This window comes from Coregonus lavaretus, assembly GCF_964263955.1.
Source record: "Coregonus lavaretus genome assembly, contig: HAP1_SCAFFOLD_5184, whole genome shotgun sequence".
Taxonomy (NCBI): domain Eukaryota; kingdom Metazoa; phylum Chordata; class Actinopteri; order Salmoniformes; family Salmonidae; genus Coregonus; species Coregonus lavaretus.
In genome coordinates, this window is record NW_028162866.1 from 8,665 (window position 1) to 29,567 (window position 20,903).

Here is a 20,903-nt window from a genome sequence, read left to right on the forward strand (position 1 = left end):
TCTCTCTGTCCTCCTACTCTCATCACTCCCTCATTCTTTGTATTTCTCTCTCTCCCTCTCTCTCTCTCTCTTTCTCTCTCCATCATAGCACCTGGAATCCAAGCTCGAGTCTCTTGGCAAGTCCTTCACTCGAGTGCTGCTGTCTGAGATTTTCCCCAGCAAGCTGGACCTGATGGCAGAAGTGGATGCGTGAGTCTACAGCACACTCACACTCACTCACTCACTCACTCACTCACTCACTCACTCACTCACTCACTCACTCACTCACTCACTCACTCACTCACTCACTCACTCACTCACTCACTCACACACACACACACACACACACACACACACGGTGAAAGGCTCTCTGTCATCCAGCTCTGTTATCCAGCGAGGCACAGTCATAAATGTCTTCAAAAGTTTCTAAAGTGAAATGTCAACCGCTCGTGCTTCAAGCTCCAGCTGCTTTGATTTCTGTGAGTGGCTGGCAGAAAGAAGAAAGGGAGGAGTTAGTGAGACGCTGGTGTGTAGAAGAGCTCTCTGAGACACAAATACACACATTCTCCACAGTCCACACTCTCAGCAGATTGGCCTCTCACTGCGGAGGAATGAGTACTGCGATGTGTGAGGGAGGAGTGGGTGAAGGAGGGACAGAAAGTCTGATAGAGATGGCGAGAAAGGAGGAGGGAGAGAGATCAGGGGATGCAGAGGTAGTTGAGGAGGTTGTGTGATAAAATGAGGTGTTTGCTGCTTTTTTGGCTCTGATCTCACCACTCCGAGGCAGCTACACACAACAGTGAATTAATAAGCCCAGCACGACTCAAACCAGCAAAATATTCACACCCCTCATCTAAGGCGATTCACAGACACCTGTTTAGACAGCTCAGTGGCCGCAGATTAAGTGCTCAGAGAGGGAAGGAAAATAAGTGCTTTTGAAATGTTATGCAGAGAGCTGCCAGAGTGGGGTCGCTCAGTCAGTAGTTAGTAGAGTGGTGTGACAGGGCTGAGTGGCATCATGGGTCTGACAGAGGTCACAGGGCAAACACAAAGTTCATGATATCACAGGGTTGACGTAACAGGGATGACTCAACAGGGCTCGCAGTCAGTACAAAGTCATCATCCCATTCGTTTCAGCCCTATGACACCAAAGGCAGTGATGAGGTTACAGGAATGATGTTACATTACATCAATGACATTAAAGGAATTATGTGGTACAGGGAAGACGTGACAGGAATGGCGTGACGGCTGACATTACAGGGCTATCTCAGTGCTACAGGGCTCTCAGCAGGACCCCAGATAATTAAACTGGTCCTGAGGTGGCTCTGCAGAGGTGTTAGAGGGCCAGTAATGGCCTGATCAAAAATAACAATTTCAGACATAAGATGTGGTATATTACCTGTAAAGAATATAAGCGAATGTTTTTATGACCCCCTTTCAAACATCCCCTTATTTACCACTTTCTTGCAACTGTCAAATTGGGAGGGGCACGTTGTTAAACCATAATTTGCATTGCAAATTAGAGAGGTGTTAAACAATGGAAGTGTTAATGATTTGACTTGCAAAAATGCAGAGAACCATTTACACAGACCTGACACCTGTGTTTTGGTTACAGGGCCTGTGGAAATGCAGGAATAATGACTAACTCTTTAGGTGGCTTTTGCTTTACCGTGTTGTTTTTTTAACCCCCTACCCCTTTCAGATGTACCAAAAAGCAGGTGGGTGCATTAGTGGGGTCTTTGTCTGTTTTTTATTTATTTATTTTATTTATTTCACCTTTTATTTAACCTGGTAAGCCAGTTGAGAACAAGTTCACATTTACAACTGCGACCTGGCCAAGATAAAGCAAAGCAGTGCGATTAAAAACAACAACAACAACAGAGTTACATATGGAATAAACAAAACGTACAGTCAATAACACAATATAAAATCTATATACAGTGTGTGCAAATGTAGTAAGTTATGGAGGTAAGGAAATAAATAGGCCATAGTGCAAAATAATTACAATTTAGTATTAACACTGGAGTGATAGATGTGCAGAGGATGATGTGCAAATAGAGATACTGGGGTGCAAATGAGCAAAATAAATAACAATATGGGGATGAGGAAGTTGGGTGGGCTAATTACAGACGGGATGTGTACAGGTGCAGTGATCGGTAAGCTGCTCTGACAACTGATGTATAAAGTTAGTGAGGGAGATAAGAGTCTCCAGCTTCAGAGATTTTTATAGTTCGTTCCAGTCATTGGCAGCAGAGAACTGGAAGGAATGGCGGCCAAAGGAGGTGTTGGCTTTGGGGATGACCAGTGAGATATACCTGCTGGAGCGCAGACTACGGGTGGGTGTTGCTATGGTGACCAATGAGCTAAGATAAGGCGGGGATTTGCCTAGAAGGGATTTATAGATGACCTGGAGCCAGTGGGTTTGGCGACGAATATGTAGTGAGGGCCAGCCAACGAGAGCGTACATGTCACAATGGTGGGTAGTATATGGGGCTTTGGTGACAAAATGGATGGCACTGTGATAGACTACATCCAATTTTCTGAGTAGAGTGTTGGAAGCTATTTTGTAAATGACATCGCCGAAGTCAAGGATCGGTAGGATAGTCAGTTTTACGAGGGCATGTTTAGCAGCATGAGTGAAGGAGAATTTGTTGCAAAATTGGAAACCAATTCTAGATTTAACTTTGGATTGGAGATGCTTAATGTGAGTCTGGAAGGAGAGTTTACGGTCTAACCAGACACCTAGGTATTTGTATTTGTCCACATATTCTAAGTCAGACCCGCCGAGAGTAGTGATTCTAGTCGGGCGGGCGGGTGCAAGCAGCATTCGATTGAAGAGCATGCATTTAGTTTTACTAGCGTTTAAGCGCAGTTGGAGGTCACGGAAGGAGTGTTGTATGGCATTGAAGCTCGTTTGGAGGTTTGTTAACACAGTGTCCAATGAAGGGCCAGATGTATACAAAATGGTGTCGTCTGCGTAGAGGTGGATCTGAGAGTCACCAGCAGCAAGAGCGACATCATTGATATACACAGAGAATAGAGTCGGCCCGAGAATTGAACCCTGTGGCACCCCCATAGAGACTGCCAGAGGTCCAGACAACAGGCCCTCCGATTTGACACATTGAACTCTATCTGAGAAGTAGTTGCTGAACCAGGTGAGGCAGTCATTTGCGAAACCAAGGCTATTTAGTCTGCCAATAAGAATGCGTTGATTGACAGAGTCAAAAGCCTTGGCCAGGTCGATGAAGACGGCTGCACAGTACTGTCTTTTATCGATCGCGGTTATTATATCGTTTAGGACCTTGAGCGTGGCTGAGGTGCACCCATGACCAGCTCGGAAACCAGATTGCATAGCGGAGAAGGTACGGTGGGATTCGAAATGGTCGGTGATCTGTTTGTTAACTTGGCTTTCAAATACTTTCGAAAGGCAGGGCAGGATGGATATAGGTATGTAACAGTTGGGATCTAGAGTGTCACACCCTTTGAAGAGGGGGATGACCGCGGCAGCTTTCCAATCTCTGGGGATCTCAGACGATACAAAAGAGAGGTTGAACAGGCTAGTAATAGGGGTTGCGACAATTTCGGCAGCTATTTTTTAGAAAGAAAGGGTCCAGATTGTCTAGCCCAGCTGGTTTGTAGGGGTCCAGATTTTGCAGCTCTTTCAGGACATCAGCTATCTGAATTTCGGTGAAGGAGAAGCGGGGGGTGCATGGGCAAGTTGCAGCAGAGGGTGCAGAGCTGGTGGCCGGGGTTGGGGTAGCCAGGTGGAAAGCATGGCCAGCTGTAGCAAAATGCTTATTGAAATTCCACAGGATGTTTTTGTGCTGGTCAAGGGCAGTCAAGTCTGGGGTGAACCAGGGGCTATATCTGTTCTTAGTTCTGAATTTTTTGAATGGGGCATGCTTATTTAAGATGGAGAGGAAAGCACTTTTGAAGAACATCCAGGCATCCTCTACTGACGGAATGAGGTCAATATCTATCCAGGATACCCAGGGCCAGGTCAATTAGAAAGGCCTGCTCGCTGAAGTGTTTTAGGGAGCGTTTGACAGTGATGAGGGGTGGTCATTTGACCGCGGACCCATTACGGACGCAGGCAATGAGGCAGTGATCGCTGAGATCCTGGTTGAAGACAGCGGAGGTGTATTTAGAGGGTAAATTAGTCAGGATGATATCTATGAGGGTACCCATGTTTACGGATTTAGGGTTGAACCTGGTAGGTTCCTTGATAATTTGTGTGAGACTGAGGGCATCTAGTTTAGATTGTAGGACGGCCGGGGTGTTAAGCATGTCCCAGTTTAGGTCACCAAGCAGTACGAACTCTGAGGATAGATGGGGGGCAAGCAATTCACATATGGTGTCCAGGGCACAACTGGGGGCTGAGGGGGGTCTGTAGCAAGCGGCAACAGTGAGAGACTTATTTCTGGAAAGGTGGATTTTTAGAAGTAGAAGCTCAAACTGTTTGGGCACAGACCTGGATAGTATGATAGAGCTCTGCAGGCTATCTCTACAGTAGATTGCAACTCCGCCCCCTTTGGCAGTTCTATCTAGATGGAAAATGTTGTAGTTCGGGATGGACATTTCTGAATTTTTGGTGGCCTTCCTAAGCCAGGATTCAGACACTGCTAGAACATCAGGGTTGGCAGAGTGTGCTAACGCAGTGAATAACTCAAACTTGGGTAGGAGGCTTCTGATAACATGCAAGAAACCAAGGCTTTTACGGTTACAGAAGTCAACAAATGATAGCGCCTGGGGAGTAGGAGTGATACTGGGGGCTACAGGGCCTGGGTTAACCTCTACATCACCAGAGGAACAGAGGAGGAATAGATAAGGCTAAAGGCTTTAAGAACTGGTCTTCTAGTGTGTTGGGTACAGAGAATAAAAGGGGCAGATTTCCGGGCGTTGTAGAAAAGATTCAGGGCATTATGTACAGACAAGGATATGGAAGGATATGAGTACAGTGGAGGTACACCTAAGCATTGGGTAACGATGAAAGAGATAGCATCACTGGAGGTACCGATTGAGCCGGTCTCCGCGTGTATGGGGGTGGGACAAAGGAGCTATCTGAGGCAGGTTGAGCGGGACTAGGGGCTCTACAGTGAAATAGTACAATAAGAACTAACCCAAACAGCAATAGGCTAGGCATATTGACATGGGAGAGAGGCATAACGCAATCACAGGTGTTATTCGAGAGGGCTAAGACAACAACTGGTAATGGCGACGAAGGTTTGGGCTGAGGCTAAACAGATAAACAGGATGGGGTACCGTGTAAAGGAACAGTCCAGCAGGCATCAGCTGTGTAGCTGAGTGATCATAAGGCCCAGTGAACAGCAATAGGTAAGTCCGGGAGCAGTTCGTAGGCTGCTACAGAACAGGCGAGCAGGAGGCATGGCTGGTGATTGCGAGTGCTAGCGGGCCGGGGCTAGCAGATGGATCTTCGTGGTCGTCGCAACGAGAAGCCTGTTGAAACCACATCAGACGATTACGTCGGCAGACCAGTCGTGATGGATCGTGGGGCTCTGGGTCGACACTAGGAGGTCCCGTCCGGTTGACAGAGAGGTAGATAGCCGGGAGATGGGCCTGGCTCGAGGCTAGCTCAAGGCTAACTGGTGCGTCGGGACAGTGATGATTAGCCAACAACAGCCATTCGGTTGCAGCTAGCTAGTTGCGATGATCCGGTGTTAAGGACCAGTGATTCCGGCAGAAAATCCGATATGCTCTGGGTCGACAGCACGCTGTGCAGACTGGCTGATAATTGTCCAGGCTAGAGCTGGCTGGTAGGTAGTGCAGGCCACGGACAGTGGTGAAGACCGCTAACGGTGGCTAATAGCAAGCAGCTAGTTAGCTGGCTAGCTGGCTAGTTTCAGCCGTAGGTTCTTGTTAAAAATAAATAAATAATAGAATCCGTTCCACATTGGGTGAGGCGGGTTGCAGGAAAGTATATTTAGTTAAAGATGGAAAGTGAGATAGAGAAATATATACGAAAAAAAGAAGAAGAAAAAAACAGGCTATTTACACGAGGACACAACAGAATACACGACCGCACTGCTAAGCCATCTTGGTCTGTGTATGAAAGGGTTAAAGAGACTAAGGGGGATTGTTAGTTAGGCGTATGAGATTGACTTTTTTAGGTAGGCAATCTGGAATGGTTAGCAAGGTGAGTGAGATTTGCCCACAGCAGGAGATGACGAGCCTAGACAGATACTTTAACCACTGTACTAACTAACTCAGTGTTGGTTGTGGTTCTCTGAACTTTCCTCTATTTAGCCTACTGATTTGGAATTAGTTTTGGTGGAGAGTTTCTACCTCCATTGATTCCTGGGTTTGACAAAAACACAAACACCCTAAAGGAGACAGAAATTACTAAAGGTCCTAAAGCCAGACACTTCCAGATGCATCCTTTTGAAAGGAAGTTTGGTTTGTGTTCTGATCCTACTTTGGGGACAGTGCTTACCTGTGGGCACAGAATCAAAGGCAGCGCAGTCTGGCTGTGGAGTGGAGAGGAGTGCAGAAAGAGAAGGGAGGGAGAGAGGGAAGGTGTACTAGCCCACACAGTGCAGTGGAGAGGGCCCATCCCCCAGCCTTTTTCGGCCATTAGTGACACACACACACCACACACACACTCCGACATACAGAGAAAGCATTAGCGAACACTTTAAAGTATGTAATTAGACTGTCCCCAGGCTGGTTTAAACCATTGTGCAGATATCTGGCACACCCACACACTTATCTCAACTGGATCACAAATACCCTGCAATGTCTTATGCCGTTTTACCGCAAATCATCTGCATTTCCTCTTCATCCATATGCCAATCAACTTTCCTGTTTTAATCTTTTTTATTTTATTCAAGTGACTCACTCTAGTCCATTTTCCTGAGATATCGAGAGAAGAGGTTAATTGATTTTGCCTGTCTTGGTCCAGGCTGCTTGGATAATTGAAAGGCAGCAGCCTTGCAGGTGGAGGGAGGTCTGCCTAAGGCTGCATCCCAAATGGCACCCTATTCCCTATATTGTGCACTACTTTTAACCAGAGCTGTTTGCTGTAAAGGGAATAGGGTGTCATTTGGGATGCATCCTAACTGTTACTGGGGCTAATGGAGCAGATAAGCTAATGTAGCAGGGCGGGGACAGGGCCTTGGTTCACACTGGGAACACTGGCGAACCCTTCAGGTCCTGTGGTCACCCCAACCCTGCTCGTCCCTGTCTGCCTCCCAAATGGCTCCCTATTTGGTGCACTACTTTTGACCAGGACCTCTAGGGCACTATATAGGGAAAAAGGTGCCATTTGGGATGCAAGCTCTGTGTGGCACTCCCCTTCCCTCTCTTTCAATTACGTATGCTTATTGGGCTGTGCTCCCTCTACCCCAGCTCACTGCAGGGTCCCCCATTCACAGAGAGTGTCATCAGGATTCTATTCATTTACTGATGGTCTCCTTCAGACGGCATGACTAGAGGCATCAGCATGGCACCCTGCTCTCCTTCCTGTTCCCCTATACCCAGATTGCTGCAAGTAAATGGACAGGGGAAATGGGGACACGTTCAGAGGAAGTGGCTGTAGTAGATAGACTGTGACTGGAGTTGATAGACTGTGACTGGAGTTAGCTTTACCTCTCCCTGTAGCAACTCCTCGCTCGCTGTTTTTCCTCTTCCATCTCTTTCACCCTTTCTCTTTTTCTCTCTCTCCCCCTGTCTCGCCCTCCCTCCCTCACTCTCTCTCGCCCTCCCTCACTCTCTCTCGCCCTCCCTCCCTCACTCTCTCTCGCCCTCCCTCCCTCACTCTCTCTCTTTCTCCATTTCTCTCTGTCTATGCCCCGTGGTGAGGGATCTGCAGTGCGCTAGGCAGATCTTAGCTCAGATATTGGCTGTAAATTGAATTGTGTGGCGTGCTGGGGGCTTAGCCAGCGTGGCACAGCGCATGTTCCCAGGCCAATCTGTTAAGAAACTGCTCCTAAAGAGGGAGGTAGGGATTGTCCACTCCTCCTCCCCTCCTCTTCTATCCTTTCGCTTCTCTCTCCTCCACTCCCATCCACTTATTGCTTGCCTTAAAGACATGCTCCGGTACTTTGGCTGCTAAGAAAGTATGTTTTAAACCTCCTGCTTTGGGCTGGATGTGTAAATGTGTAGTTCATACATGCATATTCTATGAGCGCAATTACTGTTTTACCACAATTAGACACGAAATCCCTAGTTTGAAAGCGACTGTTTTCTTAAAGCTGTGCCGGGCCATTTTCCCTACATTTCCCCCCACATTTGAGTGACAGCTAGCAAGAGTCCTGCCAAGCGTTATCCAATGAGGTTGCAGGGCGGGCCCAATGGCTCAGTGGACACAGCAGATTTTGGATTGTGAGCGCTACTTTCAGAACTACTGGCTAAAAAGGATACAAAGTACCGGAGAATCTCTGTGCAAATATTATGGTTTACTTAGCTAGTACTGGGTAACCCGTCTTTCCTGAGGCTTCCAGTCATGTTTTAAGATACACACACACACACACACACACACTCAGCTACACTATCCCCCATAATGAGTGTACTATGAGACCCTGTGTCTTGGAAGGCCGTTCAGTCTGATGCATGTGCTGTGTTTGCTAGGTTAAAGGGCTCCAGTCTGAATAGGACTGTGTCCCAAATGGCACCCTATTCACTACAGTGAGGGAAAAAAGTATTTGATCCCCTGCTGATTTTGTACGTTTGCGCACTGACAAAGAAATTATAAGTCTATAATTTTAATGGTAGGTTTATTTGAACAGTGAGAGATAGAATAACAACAAAAAAATCCTGAAAAACGCATGTAAAAAATGTAAAAAATTGATTTGCATTTTAATGAGGGAAATAAGTATTTGAGCCCCTCTCAATCAGAAAGATTTCTGGCTCCCAGGTGTCTTTTATACAGGTAACGAGCTGAGATTAGGAGCACACTCTTAAAGGGAGTGCTCCTAATCTCAGCTTGTTAACTGTATAAAAGACACCGGTCCACAGAAGCAATCAATCAATCAGATTCCAAAACAACAGTTTTTGCGATTATTCGCAAATGGAAGAAACACAAAATAACTGTCAATCTCCCTCTGCCTGGGGCTCCATGCAAGATCTTACCTCGTGGAGTTGCAATGATCATGAGAACGGTGAGGAATCAGCCCAGAACTACACGGGAGGATCTTGTCAATGATCTCAAGGCAGCTGGGACCATAGTCACCAAGAAAACAATTGGTAACACACTACGCCGTGAAGGACTGAAATCCTGCAGCGCCCGCAAGGTCCCCCTGCTCAAGAAAGCACATATACAGGCCCGTCTGAAGTTTGCCAATGAACATCTGAATGATTCAGAGCAGAACTGGGTGAAAGTGTTGTGGTCAGATGAGACCAAAGTCGAGCTCTTTGGCATCAACTCAACTCGCCGTGTTTGGAGGAGGAGGAATGCTGCCTATGACCCCAAGAACACCATCCCCACCGTCAAACATGGAGGTGGAAACATTATGCTTTGGGGGTGTTTTTCTGCTAAGGGGACAGGACAACTTCACCGCATCAAAGGGACGATGGACGGAGCCATGTACCGTCAAATCTTGGGTGAGAACCTCCTTCCCTCAGCCAGGGCATTGAAAATGGGGACAGGACAACTTCACCGCATCAAAGGGACGATGGACGGAGCCATGTACCGTCAAATCTTGGGTGAGAACCTCCTTCCCTCAGCCAGGGCATTGAAAATGGGTCGTGGATGGGTATTCCAGCATGACAACGACCCAAAACACACGGCCAAGGCAACAAAGGAGTGGCTCAAGAAGAGGCACATTAAGGTCCTGGAGTGGCCTAGCCAGTCTCCAGACCTTAATCCCATAGAAAATCTGTGGAGGGAGCTGAAGGTTCGAGTTGCCAAACGTCAGCCTCGAAAACTTAATGACTTGGAGAAGATCTGCAAAGAGGAGTGGGACAAAATCCCTCCTGAGATGTGTGCAAACCTGGTGGCCAACTACAAGAAACGTCTGACCTCTGTGATTGCCAACAAGGGTTTTGCCACCAAGTACTAAGTAATGTTTTGCAGAGGGGTCAAATACTTATTTCCCTCATTAAAATGCAATTCAATTTATAACATTTTTGACATGCATTTTTCTGGATTTTGTTGTTGTTATTCTGTCTCTCACTGTTCAAATAAACCTACCATTAAAATTATAGACTGATCATGTCTTTGTCAGTGGGCAAACGTACAAAATCAGCAGGGAATCAAATACTTTTTTCCCTCACTGTACATACTGCACTACTTTTGACTAGGGCCAATAGGGTGCCATTTTGGCCACAGCCTAAGTCTGAAAATACCTAAAGGTCATATAAGAACTACAGCTCTGTTCCAATCAGAACTCAGCGTCAGCATCCCAACGTCCTCCTCTGAGACCAACGTGAAAGGGGAAACATCTGACTCAGCTGCCTTCCAAATTAGACTGGTGAATACTAATTCCTAAAGTTTTTGGGGAGATATCTTTCCCCCAAAAAAAGTATTATGATTTAAAAATGAGAAAGTGTCATGCGTTTTGCCTGAGGGTTGGAATATTTGAGTTAATTGTGATAGAGACGAGGAGAGCAGTGAGGGCTCCAGTGGTTCAGGTGAAGCCCCAATCAATTCTACTGTTCAAGGAAGCAACTATGATATAAGACACAGTACAGTACTGCTACAAGGAAACAAACTGAGTGGGAGAGCGAGAGAGGATGCAGAGATACACTTTTGCAGCAGTTGACATTAAACTTGTGAAAGTATCCCTGAAGATGTAGCACGATGCTGTGTTTTAGAGCTAGCATTTTCTCCCTCCCCGCCTTTCTGTACAACTGCACAGATTCTGAATCCATATATTTGTATTGAAATCTCCCTTGATATGTGCGCTCTCATTCTTCACCGTGTCCATGTGAATGCAGCTGAATCCATAAGTGTCTGGTGTATTACTGGTGGCTCTGTCTTTGGGGATAGGCAGTACAGGGAGGGGCTGTCACGTGGAGATGGAGCTGTGGCTAGCATTGATTTGTGAAAGCTAACCCCTTTAACCCCGCTCTACCTGCCCCCCTCCATCCTCCCATCATCCATTCTCCCCCCAGCTGTTTACACCCTTCTCCTCATCCTTCACTCTCACAATCACTAAGATAAACACGTCTCGCTGCCACTCCCCCCCCCCTCTCGCCTTTCTTTTCCATCACCCCTCCCTCACTCTATCTTTCTTTATCTCTCTCCCTCTCTAACACACTCACAGCCCCCCTCCCCTCTGTCTGTCTTGCTATGTAGGCTAGCTCCGTGGAGACTGGGCTAGTGCAGATGTTTTATTGGAGCTCACCTAACCTCTCCCTATTCTTTATCTTCCCTCCATTTCTCCTCCTCTCACACCTTCGCACCTCTCCCTGTTTCCCTGCTTGTGTTCCCCCTCTCCCCTCCTCTCTCCCCCTATCTCCTCTCAGCATTCTTTCTTTCTCCCCCTGGTATGATGAATGAATGCAGAGTGTGTTTTGTGTTTAGAGCGAATCAGGACAGATCCTCTAACATATGCAGGAGATCAGGTGGAGGCAGAGCAGAGCTGCCTGCAGCCCAATGCAGCAGCACAGATTCACATCATGCGCTTGCCCACCCTGCTATCTGAGATGTGCACTGCCTCTTTAATGCAATCTCGCTCTCTTTTTCTCTGATGTTTGTCTCTCTCTCCTTGCAGGTGGGTCCAGATCGCTTGCCCGCGTCTCTCCATTGATTGGGGCACAGCCTTCTCCAAACCCCTGCTTTCTCCCTATGAGGTAAACAGGCTTCTTACAACAGCTCGCCACGATCCATACTGTCTGCTTCTGTCATTCACTATCAAAGGATGACAAGAGCATGCACGCACGCACACACACACACACACACACACACTCTTCTGATTACTTTTCTCCCTCAGAGCAGGCGGTGTTGTGTAGGAACTCACACCCTGTGATAAATGTGGTAAAATAACCTCATGTTCTGATGTCTGGTGTTAACATTGCAGGGGCTCATTTGTGCTGCTTGTCTCTGAGCAGGCAGGTAGCAGTCAGGCTGGTAGGGTTGATGGGGCTGAGGACAGCGCTTGGGAAAGAGGCAGGCAGGCTGGCTGGATGGGGCTAGGGAGAGAGGCAGGTAGGGCTGGATGGGTCTGGGGAGAGAGGCAGGCTGGATGGGGCTGGGGAAAGAGGCAGGCAGGCTGGATGGGGCTGGGGAGACAGGCAGGCTGGATGGGGCTGGGGAGAGAGGCAGGCTGGAAGGGGCTGGGGTTAGGGAGAGGGGCAGGCAGGCTGGATGGAGCTGGGGCTAGGGAGAGAGGCAGGCAGGCTGGATGGAGCTGGGGCTAGGGAGAGAGGCAGGCAGGCAGGCTGGATGGGGCTGGGGAGACAGGCAGGCTGGATGGGGCTGGGGAGAGAGGCAGGCTGGAAGGGGCTGGGGTTAGGGAGAGAGGCAGGCAGGCTGGATGGAGCTGGGGCTAGGGAGAAAGGCAGGCAGGCTGGATGGAGCTGGGGCTAGGGAGAGAGGCAGGCAGGCTGGATGGATGGAGCTGGGGCTAGGGAGAGAGGCAGGCAGGCTGGATGGAGCTGGGGCTAGGGAGAGAGGCAGGCAGGCTGGATGGAGCTGGGGCTAGGGAGAAAGGCAGGCAGGCTGGATGGAGCTGGGGCTAGGGAGAGAGGCAGGCAGGCTGGATGGATGGAGCTGGGGCTAGGGAGAGAGGCAGGCAGGCTGGATGGAGCTTGGGCTAGGAAGAGAGGCAGGCAGGTTGGATGGGGCTAGGGAGAGAGTCATGCAGGCATGGATGGTGACAGCTCTGCAGTAGGAGCCCCTATGTTCTGTCTCTCAGCTCTGTTGCTCTCTCTCTCTCTCCTCTCTATCTCTCTCTCCTCTCTCTCCCCCTCTCTCTCTCCTCTCTCTCCCCCTCTCTCTCTCTCTCTCTCTCTCCCCCTCTCTCTCTCTCTCTCTCTCCCTCTCTCTCTCTCTCTCTCTCTCTCTCTCTCTCTCTCTCTCTCTCTCTCTCTCTCTCTCTCTCTCTCTCTCTCTCTCTCTCTCTCTCTCTCTCTCTCTCTCTCTCTCTCTCTCTCTCTCTCTCTCACTATAGTGTACACTCAATCCACAGCAGCAGCACAGCAGAACAGCGCTCCTCGCTGGTGGCCTCGCCACACTGCACCCCAGCTGCAGCTTATTTTTCTAACTAGAAAGAGATGGATCTGATAAGCAAATGTTTGTTTTTGTAATTCAGTGGAGGTAGTGCGTCCCTTAAGACAGGCTTTGGTTGCACAGTGATAACAAGCACAGGGGTGTGAATATGATGTGGGCTGTATTTTAGAGACATGAACAGGTGTTAATGTAAGCCCTATCAGTCATTACTGTTTAGAAATGAGTCATACGCTTAAAATGTATAGTTTACATTGTGACTAAGACACTAATTGTCTTAGATATGAGGTTAGTTTTCTAACGGGAAAGGTGCCCTGCGTATGAGGATTAGCATGATGATCACCATGGTCTTATTTTAAGCTATGGTCCAAGGTCAGTACATTCCATATCTGTGATAATGCACTGTTTACATGTCCAATCCTATGCTGCTGCTATGATATTGACTAATGTTATAGACGGTGTGTGACTGTGATTCGCCCAGTAATAAGATCCCTCCCTGATGTCAATTTGTGTTCAGAATCATTCTAGTAAAATGTGCCCTGGCTTCCCTGACAGACCTTTTTCAGATACTATCAATACATATCAATTATTTGCGCTGTCTGCATTGGTGTGTGTGTACGTTTGATAAGTTAATTCACCTCTTCTCCTCCCTGATAATAGACTGTCTGTGTCTGTGTGCCCCACTTTCCTCTATGGCATTAGGAGCTGGGGAGATGAGGAAGAGAGAGATATGAGGGAGGAGAGGGAAGAGGGAGATATGAGGGAGGAGAGGGAAGAGAGAGATATGAGGGAGGAGAGGTTATTTTCAGAGCGTCTCATGTTATATTTATAGTCAATAAGACACACTTGCCTCCTGTCAGCAAAGGGATTAGGAGGAGCAGCTAGTTTACACAGAGGGAGAGGGAGGGAGGGAGGGAGGGAGGGAGGGAGGGAGGGAGGGAGAGGGAGGCGATAGATGGGAGCTGGAGAGTAGAGTGGAGAGGAAAGGAGAAAAGAGTAGAATTTAAAAGGAGTGATTGATAGGAATACATTACATTATTGTCTATGGCTGTGATTATACCAGTATTGCGATATTCTTTCAATGGCAAAAATGAAAACACGAAGCAGACCTGCTGTATGTAAAATATGGTGTGCTATAGCTTGGAAAATAAATACATGTGACTGGATGTCAACATAATTATGTTTATTTCCAGCATTTAGGCTGTTTTAGGCTGTTTTCCTAAAGTTAAATCCGGTTTGTGATTTGTTTCCTTGCCACAATACTGGTATCGTCCAGGCTCTAGTATTGACATGGCTTAACATGATGACAAAGGGGAAGTTATTGTAATTGTAGGCAGAACATGTACAATACAAGAGTTGTTTATCATTTACGCAATTTATTATGAAATTAAATCTCTCCATGACCCCTGTCTTTTTAATAGAGGTAATTGGAAAATCTTCTGTATTATAAATGAATTCTCTTTATATCGCTACGTCTTAATGTTCACTACGGCTAAACATAGCCAGCATGAATCATTGGCTCAAATTCAGTCTCGCACATGGTAAAGCACTGTGTGTTAGTTAGTTCCTCTCCAAAACCTGTTTTGCTCGGCAGTACAGTTACATTACTGTTTGCGTCGTAAATGGCACCCTATTCCCTATATAGTGCACTATAAAGGGAAAAGGGTGCCATTTGGGAAGCAGACACAGTTAGGTAGGTAGAAATAACGTGACATCCACGCTTGTCATCCACACTCAATATTTTGACACCTGTCTGGCGTGTGTGTGAAGTCAGACATTGTCCCATCGTTCTCTAAATAGATCTGTGCTCCAGACAGTACTCTTCTCCCTCTCTGTTCCTTTTCAGCCAACACTAATACTTCTGCCTTTTCAATCAGTCCACTCCCTACCTCAATGACATAGCAATGCCAGGGAAAGGCATACCAATTCCAGTAATTTGTGGAAATGAATAGAAATTCAAATCATGAATTGAAAAGAATGAACCTCGATGACAACTATAGGCAGCTCAGAAATTAAATCGTATACATGTTCTCAATGGAAAAGGGCTGAAATGGAACTGGCCCCAAGCCCTGATTATTATAGTATGATGGGCTGTAGTAAAAGGACAGAACAGGACAAATGAATGGAGTGCTGGAAGCCCTCTGTCTTGGTTGTGTTGTCAGTGTGTGCAGGTGATCTATGTTTAACTTCTGTCTCCTCTCCTGTCCTCCCCTCTGCTGTCCTCTCTGCTCTGCTCTCCCTCCCCTCCTCTCCTCTACCAGGCAGCTGTGGCTCTGCAGCAGGTGGGTTGGCAGGAGGTGTACCCCATGGACTTCTACTCCAATCAGAGCCTGGGGCCATGGGCGCCCAACCACCCCGACAACCAACCAGCTCGGCCCACCCGCAAACAGACACAGGTGAGTAGGGAAGGAGATGAATGACATGGAGGGTGGGGGAAGGAGATGAATGACATGGAGGGTGGGTGGGGGCAGGAGATGAATGACATGGAGGGTGGGGGCAGGAGATGAATGACATGGAGGGTGGGGGCAGGAGATGAATGACATGGAGGGTGGGTGGGGGCAGGAGATGAATGACATGGAGGGTGGGGGAAGGAGATGAATGACATGGAGGGTGGGTGGGGGAAGGAGATGAATGACATGGAGGGTGGGGGAAGGAGATGAAACCACGTGTATGCCCAGAATGCTTGAAGCCTCTCGTGTGTGTGTGTGTGTGTGTGTGTGTGTGTCGTGGCTTAAATGGAAGTGCTGACTGAGAGCGAACGCGTCACCATGGTGACACCCAGCGGTACACTGACAACAGAACACATTTCAGGATTTTACATTTCTTCTTTGATTTGTGTTGATTCAAAGTTGCATATCTAACACTGTTATAAATTATGTTCAATGACTTGTAAATGTGAACAGTCAAATGTATGCATTCCCTTTGGATGAATATTTCCTTGCTATGAACATTCCTTTTGAGTTTTCTTGTCATCTGACCACATGTTAAACGTATTAGGGGTAGGTACTGTCACAGTTCCAAATGTTAACTCTTTCCCACTGTTTCCCTACAGAAGACTGGCTCACAGCTTGCCTGTCCCTCCACTCCCTCACAGCAGTCTAAACAGTGTGGACAGAACCAGTGCGCCCCTTGTGGCTGTCAGGGAGAATGAAAGCCCACCTACAGGAGGGCTTTCACTCTGAGCCCTGCTCAACACCTCACCTCCCCCAGGAGACAGAGAGCAGCACAGAGAACCAGAGACACTTCACCTCAGATACCCCTCCATTGTATTTACAGTCCAGTTGTCCTGATGTAATGGACTATACTGCATCTAAGTTTTGTTATGTTTTGTGAGTGTGTATGTGTTGAGCACAGAGAAACGGAGGCAAGGTGTGTATGTGAGAGAAAGGGAAGGTATGTGTGAGAGAGAGAGAGAGGGGGAGGAGAATGATATAATTAGTTGGTGTGTGTGGGTAAGAAAGAGAGAGGAATACAGACTGATGGCCCTGAGTTGGTTGTGTGAGATGCCAGTGGATGTGGGTGGCTTTGGTTAAATACAAGCCACTTATCCCTGGAACAGGAGGAAGCTGCCAACCATTTTACACTGTTAACCCACAGACTCTATTGAAGAAGAGAATGCATATATTATCAAAAGATGAGACATGCTGTTTCTCTCCATTTCAAGCTTGTTTTCTTTCTATTATATGTATAAGAAATACTTTGTAACAATGAAGAGATTACAAATTCAATCAGACATTCATGTTAACTTCACCACCCTCTTCATACGGTTCTTGTCACTACAATTACTCATATTTAAATCTCCCAACTAATAATCAACATAAAACTATGCTGAAATGACGGAATGTATGTATTGCATTTGTCAAGTTTATCAATAAAAATATATATAATAACATGATTTCATAAAAAAATGAAGACATGATGATGGAACGTGTGGAGATGTATTGCTATGCTGCTGTATTTTAACCAACATGTTTACCCATGCAGTAGCAATTAGAAGTGTGTGTCAGACAGGAGTTTCTGGTTCGGGCTGTTTATTAGTCAGTCACGACTACCTCTCCACTCATCATTTATTAATGACAGGAGGTGATTGACAGCTGTGTGTGTGATGTGGCCTGAGCTAGGCTGGTTCCCTGAGTACTTCTCCCTAGGCGATCTACCACAGTCTCTTTGATGTCACACGTACAGTGAGGGGAAAAAAGCAATTGAACCCCTGCTGATTTTGTACGTTTGCCCACTGACAAAGAAATGATCAGTCTATAATTTTTATGGTAGATTTATTTGAACAGTGAGAGACAGAATAACAACAAAAAAATCCAGAGAAACGCATGTCAAAAATGTTATAAATTGATTTGCATTTTAATGAGGGAAATAAGTATTTGACCCCTCTCAATCAGAAAGATTTCTGGCTCCCAAGTGTATTTTATACAGGTAACGAGCTGAGATTAGGAGCACACTTAAAGGGAGTGCTCCTAATCTCAGCTTGTTACCTGTATAAAAGACACCTGTCCACAGAAGCAATCAATCAACCAAAGAGCTCTCCAAGGATGTCAGGGACAAGATTGTAGACCTACACAAGGCTGGAATGGGCTACAAGATCATCGCCAAGCAGCTTGGTGAGAAGGTAACAACAGTTGGTGCGATTATTCGCAAATGGAAGAAACACAAAAGGACTGTCACTCTCCCTCGGCCTGGGGCTCCATGCAAGATCTCACCTCGTGGAGTTGCAATGATCATGAGAACGGTGAGGAATCAGCCCAGAACTACACGGGAGGATCTTGTCAATGATCTCAAGGCAGCTGGGACCATAGTCACCAAGAAAACAATTGGTAACACATTACGCTGTGAAGGACTGAAATCCTGCAGCGCCCGCAAGGTCCCACTGCTCAAGAAAGCACATATACAGGCCCGTCTGAAGTTTGCCAATGAACATCTGAATGATTCAGTGGAGAACTGGGTGAAAGTGTTGTGGTCAGATGAGACCAAAATGGAGCTCTTTGGCATCAACTCAACTCGCCGTGTTTGGAGGAGGAGGAATGCTGCCTATGACCCCAAGGACACCATCCCCACCGTCAAACATGAAGGTGGAAACATTATGCTTTGGGGGTGTTTTTCTGCTAAGGGGACAGGACAACTTCACCGCATCAAAGGGACGATGGACGGGGCCATGTACCGTCAAATCTTGGGTGAGAACCTCCTTCCCTCAGCCAGGGCATTGAAAATGGGTCGTGGATGGGTATTCCAACATGACAACGACCCAAAACACACGGCCAAGGCAACAAAGGAGTGTCTCAAAAAGAAGCACATTAAGGTCCTGGAGTGGCCTAGCCAGTCTCCAAACCTTAATCCCATAGAAAATCTGTGGAGGGAGCTGAAGGTTCGAGTTGCCAAACGTCAGCCTCGAAACCTTAATGACTTGGAGAAGATCTGCAAAGAGGAGTGGGACAAAATCCCTCCTGAGATGTGTGCAAACCTGGTGGCCAACTACAAGAAACATCTGACCTCTGTGATTGCCAACAAGGGTTTTGCCACCAAGTACTAAGTCATGTTTTGCAGAGGGGTCAAATACTTATTTCCCTCATTAAAATGCAAATCAATTTATAACATTTTTGTTGTTGTTATTCTGTCTCTCACGGTTCAAATAAACCTACCATTAATATTATAGACCGATCATGGCTTTGTCAGTGGGCAAACGTACAAAATCAGCAGGGGATCAAATACTTTTTTCCCTCACTGTACAGCACCCCTCTGATGTCACAAGGCCACCCTCTGACAAGGCCTGCTGTGCTACAGCTTCTACTCAGATCAGTCACCGCCGCATCTCAGTCGAAACACAGGAAAAGGTGCTAGATACTGCTGGTCCCACCAGATGCCCAGGTCCTCCATGTTGTATTGGGTAACGTGCTACGTCACTGTATGCAATATCACATTACACATGCTCGACACCTCAACATTTCCCTCACAAGGCTAGCTAGTGAGTTATAAAGGTGTTTGTTTGCTTGCTGTTGTCTTGTTGGTGTGAATAGAAGCATTGGAAAGCAGAGTTCTCTTTCAGTTGATGTATTATTGACATATTGGGAGGTGGGGATTTGGCAGGAGATTGCGTTCAGCAGCAAAGTAAAGAATCTTCAGTCCCTAATGCTTGTAGGATCTGCGGAGAAAATAGCAAACTTAATTAAGCTGAGATAACTTTTGTGGATTGCAAAGCCAAACTCAGAATACCCTCTCTGGTGTCTCTCTTAGCTGTTAACTTCATTTTCCAGTGTCTTGATCCTTACCCACAGAGAATCCCTACCTACATCTTCGAAAACATGCCCTGGGATGTGTTTTTTAAGCACAGGCAGGGAATAATGTTTTCAAATGGAGACAGAAATGAGCATGCTAAATCAATATGTCTAGATAGTACTTCCTCTGTTTCAAACAATTTGCTTATTTCTTGGTAACTGAACACCCAAGTATTTGCACCACCTCAGCTCTCAGACTTGCCTGTCACAGAGACTCTGATCCAAAGCACATATATGTCCAAATACAGAAAAACATGCTATGTGAGAAAATTCACCACATTTTGTCTGAGGTGCATTGTCAGACTTATTGCCCCACTGGTTCTTTGGACCAGAGCTGTAGTGGAAGGCAGTGGCCACTAGATGGATCTATCTGCAAAGCCATTGTGTTTTAGCCCAACTCTGATAGTGCAGCTAAATCACCAGAGCTCATGGGGGATTGATTTATCAGTGTTTTGTATGGCAGTGTAGTGGCTGAGTGTGCTTGGGGGTGTCCTTCCAAGAACCCTGTGTGCTTTTTGTATTCAGTGTGTGTAATTGTTTCCAGATGTTTGGGGAATGTGACTCCACTCTCCTCCATCTCCCTTGGCATCCCTCTCCCTCTTTCTCCAAATGTTTTTGCCATCACGTTTCTTCTGCCAGCAGCTCCCCATTTCCTGTCCTGAGGGCAGGATTGGCCAGGGTGAGGTTATAGAGGGGTTATGACTGCTTTTGACTGCTTATGAGCTTCCTGTGCACGTGTCAAATGACTAAGTAATTCCCAAAGACAACAGGTGTCCTGGATCACATAGGGTTTTACTGCTATCAGTTTGCATTGTGCTGTATGGTCAGCTGGTGTTTATTGTAACCCAGACCCTATGTTGGTCACCTAAAACCATCATCAATATTGATATCCCCCAAATACAACAAAAAATAAGATTTGTGTTAATATATAGGTAATAGGATATCACAGGAGGTCGGTGGGACTTTAATTGGGGAGGACGGGCTCCTAACAGCTGGAGCGGCATGAGTGGAATGGTATCAAATATATCAAACACATGGTTTCCATGGTTTCCATGTGTTTGATGTCATTCCATTTGCTCCGTTCAAGCCATTATTATGAGCCGTCCTCCCCTCAGCAGCCTCCACTGTAGTATATCTTAAATAGCACTTTTGTAAAACCCAAAGACGTGTTGCACAAACTGATTGCTTACTTTCAGACTCTTAGTATGCGCTTGTTGTTTGTTTGTCTGGTCCAGTGGAGGCTCCTCAGAGGAGGAAGGGGAGGACCATCCTACTCAGTGAATTTCATGCAAATAAAATTGTAGATAAAACTATACTAAATGTATTCACATGTCACCAAATAATTGATTTTGCAATGAAGGTCTACAGTAGTCTCAGCAGCACTCTCTAGGGTAGCACCATGGTGTAGCCAGCTTCCGTCCTCCTCTGGGTACATTGACTTCAATACAAAACCTAGGAGGCTCATGGTTCTCACTCCCTTCCATATACTTACACAGTAATTATGACAACTTCCGGAG

At 46.7% G+C, this 20,903-nt stretch overlaps 1 protein-coding gene across 1 annotated transcript; it reads left to right on the top strand.

Annotated features, from left to right (window-relative positions):
• Nucleotides 1-88: 88 nt before the first annotated feature.
• Nucleotides 89-17,000, top strand: LOC311118749 (2-(3-amino-3-carboxypropyl)histidine synthase subunit 1-like; the record flags this gene model as incomplete). The annotated part of the gene is made up of 4 exons (XM_084193535.1): nt 89-189; nt 11,652-11,730; nt 15,367-15,501; nt 16,158-17,000. Coding segments are annotated over 4 exons (414 nt in total), but the record flags the coding sequence as incomplete, so codon positions are not given.
• Nucleotides 17,001-20,903: the final 3,903 nt, after the last annotated feature.